The 14,024-nt window shown below is 45.8% G+C and overlaps 1 protein-coding gene across 8 annotated transcripts in view; it reads left to right on the forward strand.

The window, feature by feature from the left end:
* Positions 1-13,021, forward strand: part of LOC114858124 (RNA binding protein fox-1 homolog 2-like) — a 30,099-nt gene extending 17,078 nt beyond the window's left edge. For 5 of the 8 annotated variants that reach the window (XM_029155347.3, XM_029155205.3, XM_029155028.3 and 2 more), the window contains 11 exons: positions 383-589; positions 1,763-1,936; positions 2,379-2,432; positions 2,534-2,626; positions 6,431-6,518; positions 6,878-6,934; positions 7,014-7,158; positions 7,737-7,782; positions 9,882-9,973; positions 10,128-10,200; positions 10,371-13,021. In XM_029155347.3, the coding sequence (XP_029011180.1) occupies positions 383-589; positions 1,763-1,936; positions 2,379-2,432; positions 2,534-2,626; positions 6,431-6,518; positions 6,878-6,934; positions 7,014-7,158; positions 7,737-7,782; positions 9,882-9,973; positions 10,128-10,200; positions 10,371-10,415 (1,074 nt within the window). In that variant the 3' untranslated portion in view covers positions 10,416-13,021. Of the gene's footprint in view, positions 1-382; positions 590-1,762; positions 1,937-2,378; positions 2,433-2,533; positions 2,627-6,430; positions 6,519-6,877; positions 6,935-7,013; positions 7,159-7,736; positions 7,783-8,192; positions 8,230-9,881; positions 9,974-10,127; positions 10,201-10,370 lie in introns of those variants that run through there. The other 3 variants (XR_003786351.3, XM_055508579.1, XM_029155123.3) reach the window with 3 other exon arrangements.
* Positions 13,022-14,024: the final 1,003 nt, after the last annotated feature.

Here is a 14,024-nt window from a genome sequence, read left to right on the forward strand (position 1 = left end):
TGCGTGTCAAAGGTGGTTTGTGTGCAGAGGCGCTCGGGAGTGTGTGTGTGTGTGTGTGTGTGTGTGTGTGTGTGTGTGTGTGTGTGTGTGTGTGTGTGTGTGTGTGTGTGCAAGCGCTAGACGCTCGCTGTGAGCACGGAGGCATCTGACCCTCAATAATAGATGTGGCTGCAGTGAATATTTAATGGGTGGAGGGTGTAGATGCATGCACACTCGCGCACACAGTGGTAAATGGAAATATAATATCCATGCCTGTATGACTTTTAGACTGAAGCTCTTGGGAAAGTGGTCTCTGTGTAGCCGGGTGATGCTCTCGGTAAAAGATACTGTGGAATTTGCCCAGACGGCTACTTTAGCGTTCTCCCCCTCTGTCCTCCGACAGGGCTCTCAGGATAGTGCTGGCGGTCAGGACGGACTCATCCCCCCACCTTTCTCTGCGTTCCCTCCACCTCCACCACCCCCACCCCAGAACGGCCTGACCCTGGATTACGGGGGCAGCCTGTACGCAGCGGGGGCCGTCCAGGGCCCGGTCGAAGCCGGCGGAGCGGCAAACAGCGCATCCAGTGCCGCCAATAGCCTCGGTGCTCAAGTGAGTGCCAGCCTCTTCCTCTGTGTGTGTGTGTGTGTGTGTGTGTGTGTGTGTGTGTGTGTGTGTGTGTGTGTGTGTGTGTGTGTGTGTGTGTGTGTGTGTGTGTGTGTGTGTGTGTGTGTGTGTGTGTGTGTGTGTGTGTGTGTGTGTGACAGGCTGCAACGATGCCCGTCTGAGTTGCACACAACTCAGATGTGTGCAGCCCACACCAGGTCAGATTTAAGAAAAACACACTCAGAATCACACACTTACTGATAATCAATAGAATTTATGATCTGTAAACATCGTTGTTTTGAATCAGATTTGAATCAGTTTCTCCCCTTCTACTTGTGAGGTAACACAAATTGTTTTAATAGCTTCTGTATATTCTGCCCACTCACATTTAAACACCTAACTTGGCCTGAAATCCTTTTTTTAAACTGTTAGTTTGACAGCAGCTTCCTCACACGTGGGCGCTGTCCACCTATGGCGCATAGGTTAGATAAGTGATTGGGCTGAGTGACAGAGCGTGAAAAAACCTTCAAATACCCACAGTAATCAACACTGTGAATCTAAAGCTAATAACAGTGGAAGTTTAACAGTATAATATAATACTATTACTGCTACTCTCTGATGCTGTCAGTCTTTCTTCTTACGCTGCACACTTCTAATGTGGGTGTGTTGTAGTGGATTTGTAATGAACACTACAGACCAGGATCAGCTGACATCATTCAGAGGTAATATTACGGGCAGGGACTAATGCTGCAGGAGTGTGGTGCTGCTTGAGGCATAGCAAAGACTTGTGTTTCCAGTTAAGCTGATATAATTATGATTAGATGATTCAATCGTAAAGTCCCTGCTAAGTCATAAGGTACGAGACGTTCACTGTCATGATGTCTTTACATTTCTATGGCAGAAACATACTCAAATACAAATGTATTTTATTATAGAAATAGAAAAAAAATACACTGAATAGGATTGTAGCAATAATACAGTATTTATTAAGTAATAAATTTGTTTAGGTGACAGGAAATATGAATCAATTTATTTTCTAATTTCAGTCAGCTTAGGGTTTCTTCTCCGGGATTCTAAACAAAAACAAGTCATTTTATTTAGTTTTATTAATGAATTAATTTATTTTGTTTGTACTTAAAGGACAGATTTTGCTCACTGCTAAACCACCTTCCTGTTCAGCAGGCAGATGGCTCCTCCCAGATTGACGGACAGTCAGGGGTCGGCTCAGCGGGCGGAGGGGGCGGCGGGGGGAGCGCTGGCGAGGACTCCGACTCCAAGGGGACCCCGAAGCGGCTCCACGTGTCCAACATCCCCTTCCGCTTCCGAGACCCCGACCTACGGCAGATGTTTGGGGTACGGCCAGTGGAGCGCTCGCTGTTCTTCACAATGCGTCATCGAGTAACAATAACCCAGAGAAGTTATTCTGGAAGCAACCCATGCAGTTAGTAAACATGATGACTCACCGATCAACAACACTCCCCTCGTGTTACCTCTTCATATCCTGCTGCGCTGAGGAGGTTTCAGCGGAAAAAGCGAATGCCACAGTGAAATGAATTATATTTTACAAATAATAAAATTGACCCGAAGCAAAAATGTGTTTCACGGCTTTAAAAGAGGAGCGTCACAAAGCTGGCACCTAGAATAGAGCAGAGGCGAGTGCTGCAGGAAGAGGAGCAGAGCTGGCCGGGGGCCAGCGCCGCATGTCTGAGCGTCGCTGACACCCCGTGGCCAGATGCAGAACAGGACCCACGCGCACGTTCACCCTCCTCCTCTTCTTCTTCTCTCTCCGTTTCAGCAATTCGGCAAAATCCTCGACGTGGAGATCATCTTCAACGAGAGGGGATCCAAGGTAAAAACGCCGGCGCGGCGACTCGCTCCCCGCCGCCGCTGAGGAGACGCGTAACGCTGGGCCCCCCACCCCCCCACCCCCCTTTGCTCTCGTCCTCGCAGGGCTTCGGCTTCGTGACGTTCGAGTCGAGTGCGGACGCCGAGCGCGCCCGGGAGAAGCTGCACGGCACGCTGGTGGAGGGCCGGAAGATCGAGGTAGCTCGCCCCCGTCTGCTCCCCCTGTCGTTTCCGATGGTGACCATCTCTTCCTCTGTTTCCCCCCTCCATGTGCGACAATGAGAATGAGTTTGTTCTGGTCATTCCCGCCCCAGAGAAGGTTCCCGGGTGGCTGTGTCCCCCCCCCCCCCCCCCCCCCCCCCCCGCTTCACCACAGCATGGTGCACACACAGACTCGGCCTCTTTGGACGGCGTTCTTCCTGTCGATGTTTATGCTGTCGTGCGTTCTTGTTGTCGATGTCGTGGGCTGTCCATTTTGCACCCTGGTCTTAAAGCTGTGTGGTTTGCAAAGCATGCTGGGTGGAGTGGCTACACAACAGGCATGGCCGACGGGACGTCTCCGCGACGCGGTTCCTGGCGATTTCCGCTTCTGTCGCAGCATGTAGGATCTCGTTTCTGTTGTTCTTTTGTTTCTCCTGCACCTCTTCCATCACCATCACTTCTTCCATGATCATGATGAGTGGCCGTTTTTTTTTTTTTTTTTTTTTTTGGTTTATGGTTGTGTTTGTGACTGGAAGGGCAGATAATAGCCTCTCAGTTGCCTTCCTTTAAAAACTGTGCTTGCTGTTGTCTGTCAGAGGCTACTGTATGTTGCATGAATGGATCATAGGGTCAGACGTGCTCTTTGGAGTTCTTCCACTCTCTTTCACTCTATATTACGTGGGTGCCTCTGGATCACAGTTTACTTACGTTGGATGTTTTAAGAGACAGATGCATGATGGGAGCATTTTCAGAGGGACTTTCGGGGGACTGAGACTGCTGTGAGAAGTGTGGTGTCATTTCAGATGCTTCAAAAAAGCTGACTGTTTAATTTCAGACGTGCGAGATGGATGGTGAATAAAAAAAAAAAAAGAAGAAACAGCCTTGTTTACACACATGCACACATGCATCCACCACTCCTGAAACAGGAAACCAGACCTCATGGAAGTGCATTTTGTTGTGACGTCTTTTCATTTTATCAGCATGGGCTTAGATTTCAGTTGCAAATGGCCTTGGAGACTGATTACACCATGCTTTCGCCATTTGCTCCAGCTCTTGATTTTTTTGAGTCATGCTTTAATTTTTATTTTAACTCGCTACTAAAGCTGTTCTGCATGGTCTCGAATGTCCTGCACTCTTCTCTGTCTCTGTGCGTGGGTGTGCAGGATTAAAAATACGGAGGGCGGCGAGAGAATGAACAACATGAAGAGAATGCAGTAGATAGCCGTCGTTCCCTCTCCTCACCCTGTTTGTTTCAGTTTATATATATATATATATATTTATATCCACATATTTAGTTCTTCTACATCTCTCTCGACTCTTCTTCACCAGGCCAGTCTGTCTGTCTGTCTCTCTGTCCGTCCGTCCGTCTGTCTCTCCCAGTTGTGTGTCCCCCAGTATGCACCTGAGTTCTGCCGTCCATCCCCTCCCCTCATATGTCCGTCCTGTGATATAGTCAGAGAGCATAAACATTGGAGAATGGGGTTACGTGTAAGTTTTGAGAGACTCTTGCATAATGACATAATCTGGGCTGTAATAACGGGCAGTTCAGTTAGAATTGAACGTCTTGACATTTTCTGTTTCCATGTGTTTGCTCCTCTCTAAACCTTTCTGACCTGTATGTATAGTGGGTTTTAACCAGTAGAGGCTAGATTGTTGTGAAATGGCTGATACCTCTAGGTGACACGTGACCTGTTGCATCACTTCCTCTCTACCACAGGGTGGGGGTTGCTTTTCATTACCTCGTTTTGTTTGTTTTTTCTTTTTTCTTTTGTTCATCATTTCTTTATTACATATATTTTCTCTATTTCCCTGATGATTTTTGTATGTTGTTGTTGTTGTCAGTCTCCACGGTAACTGCTCGCGTGTCCTCACGCCGTTTCCCTGGCAACGGTAAGTTGTGTACACATGGCATCATCTTTGAATGACCCCTCCCCCCCACCCTATCCGTCCAAATGAGAATAAAATGCACCCAACACCCAAGTGAACGGACTCCTTCACTGAAGGGAGCTTGACTGATTGGTTTGGTGATTGACAGAACCTGATTGGCTAATCCTGTGATTGGGGAGGTGGTGAATGAAACGATTACGAGATTAGCCATTGACCGCATGGCATTACAAAAAAAGAAAAAGAAAAAAGAAAAATACAACTGAATGTACTGCATCTTATTTAGTGCAACAACTATGACTACCACTTCTTATGCATTCATTCAAATCACCTCTCTAACTGCATTCAGCAATTAATTCCAGAGCTGTATCCTGCATGGTTTACTCTCTTTCTCGTCATCTGTATGACGCCATATAGTACTACGTCATCTCTCTGTCATGTGTCAGCCAATAGCTGCATTTATGCACCTTAGTGGGACAGCATGTTGAAGCATGAGTGCTATGTTAACTTTACTGGAGGGAGGTGTCTGACGGTGTACTGAAGCCCCTGATGATCACTTTCTGTATCACTCTGTAGCCTGCAGACAGTTGTAGAGGCATTCGACCTCAAATTGAACCCACGTACGTGGCTGGATAGTATGCGCAAGCACATCTGCCACAGGATGTGCCCACACGTCGCATCCGAGACGAAAAACAGCTGCCATCCAGTAATAATTAGACCAAAGCAACGCAGACTGAGCCACTGACTGATTAACTGCAGCTTTTTATTATGATTTCTGAAAAGAGGTGTCCTCGTTTCACTTTTTTGATCAGTTTGGTTCCGGAAGGTGTGTGTTGGTGGTTGTGTGCTTCGAGGTCTTTCCGGTGTGCGACACTGATCTGGAATGCCTGGCAGTGTTTCACAACTGTGGTTTGATTTCGACTTATTGTTTGTTTTCTTGTTTTTTCGAGGAATGATATTTGCATCCCCCATTCTCTCTCTCTCTCTGTCCTCTTTTTTTTTTTTTTAAATCTCGACACTTTCTGTATTTGTTCTTGCTCCATTCATCCTCTCTCTCCAGCGTTGCTCATGTACAGTTAGCGCCAACGTAGGCACACGGTCGGATGTGTTTTGTTCATGTGTGCTGCATCTTGTTGTCGTTTCTGTTTGTTCATTAGAAGAACTGCACATTTGGATGGACTGTTCACTCTCTGTCTCTCTTCTCCACATCATGTATGTGTTTCTCTGTGTCCTCTCATGCGGACTGGCTCCTCCTCCTCCTGCATCCCTCCATATTTCTGTCTTCTCTCTGTTGTTCTCTCTCCCTCCCCTTCCTTCTTTTTCTGTATGATGTGTATTTGATTGGGAGGGCTGCCAACCTTTTTTGATTGGTCTCTTGCTGCGTCTGATGCTTGCTGATTGGCTAGTTTTGCTCACCTCTGGTGATGTGATGCGCTCTTGATTGGCTGTGAGTAATTTGTGTATGAACTCTTCAATGGATGTTTTCTTTGCATTGTGTTTAACAGATAAATTTGCTGCTTAATTCACCTTCTTTTTCCCCTCTTTTTTTTAAAGGTTGCAATATAATGGTCTTGGATTTTCTTTTGAATGCATTTTGTTCGGATTTTGTTTGTTCTGTGTGCCAATGATTGCATTACGTGTGTGTAAAACTGCCTGACGACTCACCAGGATCCTTGTTTTCAATGTCTTTCTCCTTCAAAAGAAGCGCATGTATCAAATACCATCGCTACTCATCAACAGAATTAACCTTTTATCATAAGTAAAAACTGTTAAGTTATACGACTCTTCACACACAAAGTACAAGAATAATGCTCTGATCATGTTCATTCAGTTTTTAGAAAGCATATTATCCATTCTGTGATTTAATTGGACTGTGTGAAATCATTTGAACCTCTGACCGTCTTTTCTGGTGCGCAGGTGAATAACGCCACTGCCAGAGTGATGACGAACAAGAAGATGACCACACCATACTCTAATGGAGAGGGCCTTGCAGCTCTACCGTATGGTAATGCATTTTGGTACAAATCTATCTGAGGGTTGTGAGACATAAAAGTCAGAGCTGTTCAACAAGGTTAAAATCTATATTAATATCACCATTAGCAGAAATTAATTAGAAATGACTCGGAACAATGAGAAATAACTAATTAGCTCAACTGGACAGTGGAATTTTGTAAATGAGTTCCATCATAATACTATAGTAATAAGGATTTATATGATCGTATTCATTCCTGCTCATGATACAAACACAGTGAGATTTCTGTCTAAATAATTTGAGAAAAAGAGGAGCAGAGACTGATAAAAAATGCGTTGGGTGAGTTTCCTGTCGAGTATTGCTTCAAGGTTTGTTTTTGTTTCTTATTACAGCTGGGTGGAAGCTGAGTCCGATGGTGGGAGCCATGTACAGTCCTGAACTCTACACAGGTGAGAGCATATGAATGAATGATGTCGTGCGTCCACTGCTCCTCTCAGCCCTAATAAAAGCCTTGTGCGCCGCCCTCAGTGCCGGGCTTCCCCTACCCTGCAGCAGCGGCCGCCGCCTCCACGGCCGCCACCTTCCGGGGGGCCCACCTCCGGGGCCGAGCCCGGCCCGTCTACAGTGCAGTGAGGGCCGCTGTGCCGCAGCCGGCAATCCCTACGTACCCTGGGTAAACGCGCAGCAACCACAGCCGCTACAGCGCTCAACCGCCACTGATGCTAGGGCGTGCACATCGTCCACTCGTTTGCAAACGGGACCAATTAATTGCATGTCCTCACTTAGCTACTTAGCACTTCACCACTGCATGCCGTGTGTCTGAGCGTGTATTTGTAGGCAGTTTGATCAGCTGAAATACCATTTCCTTGTACAGCAGTTGAAAAGCCTTAATATGATCCTCCGTGTATTCATTTGTCATCGTGATCAGTAGTTTTAATGTGTGCTCGTCTCACCGACCCAGTAGCGCTAGTATCACTCTGAGGTCGGTGCGTTCGTATACAAAGAGGTGGTATTTTTGTCTCGCATGTTGCACGGTGTGTAATGATCTCACCCTTCTTTGTCTTCTTTCTTTCACAATCTGGCACCGTTTTCCCACCTCTCCCTCCCTGTCATGTCTTACAATGCCCACATGGTGGCGCATCACTTCTTTTTTATTTCCACTATCTGTCCTCCTTCCGTCCTTCCTTCCTTCCTTCCTTCCTTCCTTCCGTCCTTCCTTCCTTCCTTCCTTCTCTCCCATCTCTCTCTCAGTGTGATGGCCTATCAGGATGGTTTTTACGGTGCGGCTGACCTCTATGTAAGTATACCTCTCCCTCCACTACTGCGTCGTTCCTCACCTACATTTTCTTCCTCTTGCCTGTTGGTTTTTAAAGTGTGACAGCTTGGGCCAAACCCAGAGCGATGTGTACTTTTGGGTGTTTTGACTGGTCAAAAAGAAACATTATAAATTCCCCAAACCAAAGTGCAAACCATCACATTTTATTTACCTCCTGCTGCACAGCTTCACCTACGTAACAGCCCTATAACACACACAAACACACACTTCATGAGTAGACTCCTCTAGGGTTGGTCTGTGCATTTGTGAGTTAGTTTGTACCAATGTGATTATATGTGTGTGTGTGTGTGTGTGTGTGCGTGCGTAGTAGTGTACGTGTGTGTATGTGTGTGTGACCAGGTTGACAATAGCTGTTTCTGTTCTCTCTGTAGACTAGTGTTTCAGGACATTAGTGGCAGATTGCCCCAGGTAGGGTTTACACACTCTTTGTGAGAGCCAGTGTGCATCCTCCTCGTCTCCAATGACTGCGTGCTGCTAGACATTATTGACCATCTGAGATTGAATTGCCTTCTGTCTTTTCTACTAACTCACTGGATTCTGACATGGGTGGAGTTGCGGAAGGGGGAGAAAATAATCAGGTTTACATCTGAATTCATGAACAATGTTCAACATAAAACTTCCACTTGCAAAGTATCTTCAGGAGAAACGGTCGCAGAGTTTGAGGTAGAGCAGGTTCAGTGTTGAAGCTGCCCTGGGGTTAAACTTTTCCAGTGTGTTCTATGATAACACATCCAGCTTTTATCACTTTCATTATGTACATAATCAAAGTAAATAACTGTGGTAATGCTATAATCTCATAAGCCAGTACATATCAACATTATCCTTATTCTCTTCCCTGAAAATGGCAAATCTTGCACATCAATGAAATGCAGACAGTAGATGATTTTCCCTGAAACACATGTGAATCACAGCGAAACCTGAGACTTATCCAGTTCTCAGAAGGATGTTGGCAGGATGTGAATTTAGAAAACGGTTTCTTCAGACCCCTTCCAGGAATCTCCCTATCTGTTTCACCTTTGGCATGCTAACTGAATCAATGTCGGCATGCAGACATACTTACAAGGCTGACCCCCACCCCCCCTCCTCTTCTACTTCCAGTCGTCCTCTTCTGTTTCTAGTAGTTTGTATTCAAGCCTCTGTAGCTTTTCTTTCTCTCTCTTCCTCTCCTATCTGCTCTTCCCCATCTTTCCTTTCTCACCTCCTTTCCTTCCTTCCTTCCTTTCTACCCCCCCCCCCCCCCCCCCTCCCTCCTCCCCCACTCTGGTCCCCTCCACCCCCAGTTCAGCCTCTCTCCCACAGCAGTGTGGTCCTGAATGCGGGGACTTGGTTGTGACTGATCCTCTAGGGTAGAATGCAGCGGAGTGTGCTGTGTTTCCATGTTTTTTAATAGGGATGTTTGGGAAAGCATGCTGTGTCTGCTGTGTCAGTGAATGGTCGCCACGTGAGCGTGTGCGTGTGTCCTTTTTCAATCCGACTGGCTGACTCTATTCTTACACCTGTAGTTTATTGTTTTTTTTGTTTGTTCTGCTCATCAGCTGTCCATTCAAACATCAGTAATGACACGACCATCCTGCCACCCCTTCCCCTTTCTTTAACTGTGTGTTGTTGGCAGGGGACCTGGGGTGGGGCACAGTATTGGGTATGAAACCTCTCTGCCTTCATGTCCAGGTCACAGTGGGAATAGCGGCGCATCCGATGAGGGCTGCGCGTAGAGAGACGGAGTTTAATTTCCCCTGTGTTGCTCATGGAGGGAGAGACGCTCACAGAGCCCGGGCTACATCGTTGTGAATGCTGTACTGCACCAGATTAGCCAGTTTTGCTGACTGTCTGCTTGTTAATCATTCGCTCTGTTCTCAGCAGTTTTTTTTTCCTCACAATGTTAACCCTTTAGATTCACCACTAGCCTGTTAGTGTTAGCGAAGGCCCCACAGCAGGCGTTTTAACAAACCTGTGCTCCTCTTTCTGCCTCTCCCTTCATTGAATCTCCCCCCGTCCACCGCACACTCTGCTCTTCCTCCTCCTCCTCCTCCACCTCTCCCCCCGTCATCGCCTCTTCGCAGGGCGGCTACGCGGCCTATCGTTACGCTCAGCCGGCTGCGGTAGCGACGCCCGCGGCGGCGGCGGCGGCGGCGGCGGCGGCTTACAGCGACAGGTGAGTGGGCTGTTCGGCGCGTCTCCCGCCCTCCTCTGACGGAGCGGCACCTGCAGAGCTGGTGGGAAAATAAAATGTCTTTTAAGACATTCATGAAGCATTTACGAATTTGAGGCAGCTTGTAATATTTGTTGACTAAGCTCTTTCTCAACAGTTACGGCAGAGTTTACACTGCAGACGCCTATCATGCTGCTCTTGCCCCAGCTGCCTATGGCGTTGGAGCCATGGTGAGTATATACTGACTGTATATTTATTTTTATAAATATCTCGTTACCTTATACATGCTAATATCATTTTTTGGCTAAACAAATGATGTCCTGTATAATAAAACAAACCAATGGTGTAATTTCCGCTGTAGAGAGAATATTGTCCTCACCTGATGTTTCCCGTCTCCCAGGCAACGCTGTACAGGGGAGGCTACAGTAGATTCGCCCCATACTAAAGACACTACATTTCCCAGGAGCTCCCCTCTTCCATTGAATCACTCTGAAAGAGCTCCCTCTGTTGTCGTGGAGGTGGACTGCACCCGGTTTTAAAGAGTGGAGTCATCCATAACAAAGATATTTCAGTTCCCACCCCTGAGCAGTCCCCAGTTTTCTTATATACGCTACTACCGAAATAGAGGAATGCTGTATTAAAGACTGAAGGCTGGCCTTTACATTAAAAAAAGAAGAAAAAAAAGACGCCATGTGGCCACCTTTCCTACTGCACGGCTGTATTATAGTCCACCCCTTCTCATACCCTCAGCACTAAGCAGCACAAAACTAGGGACGGAGCCCAGATGTTCTTCCAACGGCTGTACCTGGATAAGTGACATTGAAGCAGCTGTCGGCCGCGCGAGAGAGGGAAGGAGCTGCGCGCTGTTTCCAATCAGAACAACGAGATGGCAAAAGGCACACGGATGGACGTTAAGGTTTCTCCCGAACGTTGGTGGATGGTGACGAGAGAGGCTTTTGTTCGGGTGGAGGGAGGCTGAACGTCGCAGCCGGGAGAGATGGCGACAGGTTATAACGCTACGTCCGAAAGCTGAAGGAGGGAGGGTTACTAGAGCTGTTCCTTACCTCAAGTTTTCTTAGTATGTGGAAATGGTAAACCTTTAAACTTAAAGTTGTTATGATATGCAAAGAAATTAGTTTAGAGAAAAAAAAGTTACCAAATTATTATTATTGTTATTAATATTATTATTGTAACTATTCTTATGAAATAATTATTTTGTTTGACTCCACTGCGCAGCAGCCACTGCTGGTGTGGGATGTGTAGAATCAACAGTGAACCTTGGGGTTAAAAGTCGAAAAAATGAACATCTGTATTACAAATAGTCGAGACAATATGGCACAAGCATCGTCATGGGACTTCACTACCGCACCGTCACTACACGCTACGGCAAACACTACTACTCAGAGCCTTTCCCGCTCAGTCGATTCCAGCTTTAGCTCCAAAACCGAAGCGTCCGCTCGCAGCCCTGAGGTCCAAGCATCGGCTGCTGAGCCAGCGTAGAGATTTCATTATTTGGATTTTCCCCCTCGTGCTCCGACTTTTATAGAGCGGCGTCCAACATTGAACGAGTCTTCCTGTAACACACTTCAGTTGGTTTAGTCGAGATGCTGCCAACGGCGATTTACTGAGCAAGTGAAAGTGTCTGTCTGCAAGGTCATGAAAATATCTAAATGCAAAACACCTGACTCTTGTGCATATTTCTATACCGTTGTATTCTATATTTCCAAAACGTGGCTTTTTTTGGCTTTTGTTTTTGTTCCAAAGATTTGTAGAAAGCACATTTTTCTGCCGTATATATATAAATATATTATCTTTGTTATTGTTATTATCATAATCCCTGTTAATCCTATTGCTGGCTTTATTTACTTAATTTCACCTTGAGTTTATTTTATATCTGTGAGTGTTGTCCCTTCTCCAGTAAGGTGTGACTTTGGGTTTTGTTTGTTTTTGGAGTTAATTTCCTGAAGGGAGCGCGTGCCCCAGCGCTTACAAGCTGGAGGTGTGCTTTTAACACCACCCACCTTTTCTCCCCATATTTAATATTCCTGGTTGGTCATGGGATCTGCTGGAACGACGATGATGGCGTTTCAGCAGAATGAGGAATTTCTTTGTGTCCGTATTTCGCAGCTGAGTGAGGATTTGGAATGAATGAACATAGGCCTGTAGCACTTTGGTTAAACCCAACTGTGTTCCTTTATTTTATTTTTTTAGTTTTCAATTTCGTGGTTTTCGTTCGCTCCTTACATTTCAGTGGTGAAACCTGTCAGCGCGGCCGCCGCGCTCGCTCCAGGTTTGACGATAACAACGTCTAAAAGTGTTATTTCTCATAAATACACAGGTTCATATTACAAGCATAATTATGTTGTGGGATATAATAGAAGTCGTGTGTGAAGTTGGGCAGTTCTGTTTATTTACATTTTAATTCAGATTTACAAGTTGCATGTCCACTTCTCACACTTGAAGATCATGCAGGTAAAATGAGTTGTTTTTTTTCCTGGTAAACGTGCAGCTGTTGGATTTTCTCTTGACATTTAACATTTCTGTTTCAATATCTCCACATTATTATCGGCTGTGCTCTGGACAAAACGAAGGGAGGGTTTAAAAAAAACAAACAAAAAAAAAAAACTTAGCCAAAGACGCTAACTAACCGTCCTGAGCACGTTCTGGGTCCCGGCGCGAGAGGTCCTACACAAAACACACAGACATGGACTTTTGCAGCCACAGGAGACATGGACAAACCAGCATGAGCGAGTCTTGTCAAGTAAAAAAAAATAGTTTTGCATGATTCGTGTGTCTTTCATATATGACCCCTGAGCAGCCAAGCCCAGTTGCATTTTATTTTCCCACCACTAAACTTTATGGAGAATGGCCGACTGCTGGTTAACGCGACGGAGAGCGGTTTCCTGCCACTGTTGTAGTCGCGTGTGCGGCCATTCTCCATAGTTGCTATGGTTTCTCCGTTGCATCTATACCCCCTTTGACTGCCATTATGTTTTTGTTATTGAATGTCCATATAAAATGTTTTATATAAAAATGTTTTGTTGTGATCAAGCTTGCGGTTGTTTTCTTTGACACGGTTTACAACATTTTCAGGCGCCTCAAGCAGACGCTGAGGTGAACTCTGACCTGCTGGTGGCACTGCAGGATCACGAAGCTGGGACCAGTGTCCAGCCCAGCTTCACATTCAATAAATAGAAAGGGTGTCCAGTAATCAGCTCCATTGACTGAATAAAAATATACATTAGGTAATAAAAATTAGCAAAATATTACAATGCATGAAAATAAGATGTGAACCTAATAAATCTGATGTTGAATTGTTAATTTAAGAATTCAGAGCTCTAACATAATTCTGTATAAACGAACTGCAAAGTGGCAAAAGCGAAAACAGCCTTTTAAAAATAGCTTGAAGTTGTACTTTAGAGATCTTTGCACCATGACGTCGCCAACGTCGGTCTGATCTGCTGGCGCGCAGACAAGACTCTTAGATCTGAGTCTGTTCAGCAGCTTGTTGCATCATTTGTTTTGCACCGAGAGAAAAGTAACCAGAAGTCAGCGACTTACTCTTAATGCCTAATACCTTTTCTAGCTCTCCTCTAAATCTGTCCTATTGTCGGATGATATAACTCCCTCATGAGGTCAAATCAGAGTCTAAAGCTGTCAGACAGACCCTTAAGACCCTGTTACACAAACAGCTTTGCCTATTTTTGCACTTTGCATCTAAATATGACTCCACCCTGTGACCCGGACCCACCAGCTTCACACAGTTCCACAGTCGGTCTAACGTAGTGTGATGTACAGTCTGCCATCTTACAGGGAAGCGCTGCTCTGCGTGTTTTCCAGAAATGTTACTCAGCCTCGCAGCTTAAAAAAGAAAATCACTAATTAGTTTTTCCGAGGTGCAGCCTCAGCACATCTGCGAACAGCAGTTTTTTTTTTCATTGCGTTCCCCGTGGTTAAATTGGCAATTAGTGCTTGAGTGTTGTCCCTGTTTAAACTCGGCGCTTGAGGTGAAGTATTACGAGCTGAACGATTCCTTAACTGTCACTGAGCCACT

The sequence above is a fragment of the Betta splendens genome, chromosome 1 (genome assembly GCF_900634795.4).
Source record: "Betta splendens chromosome 1, fBetSpl5.4, whole genome shotgun sequence".
Lineage (NCBI taxonomy): Eukaryota > Metazoa > Chordata > Actinopteri > Anabantiformes > Osphronemidae > Betta > Betta splendens.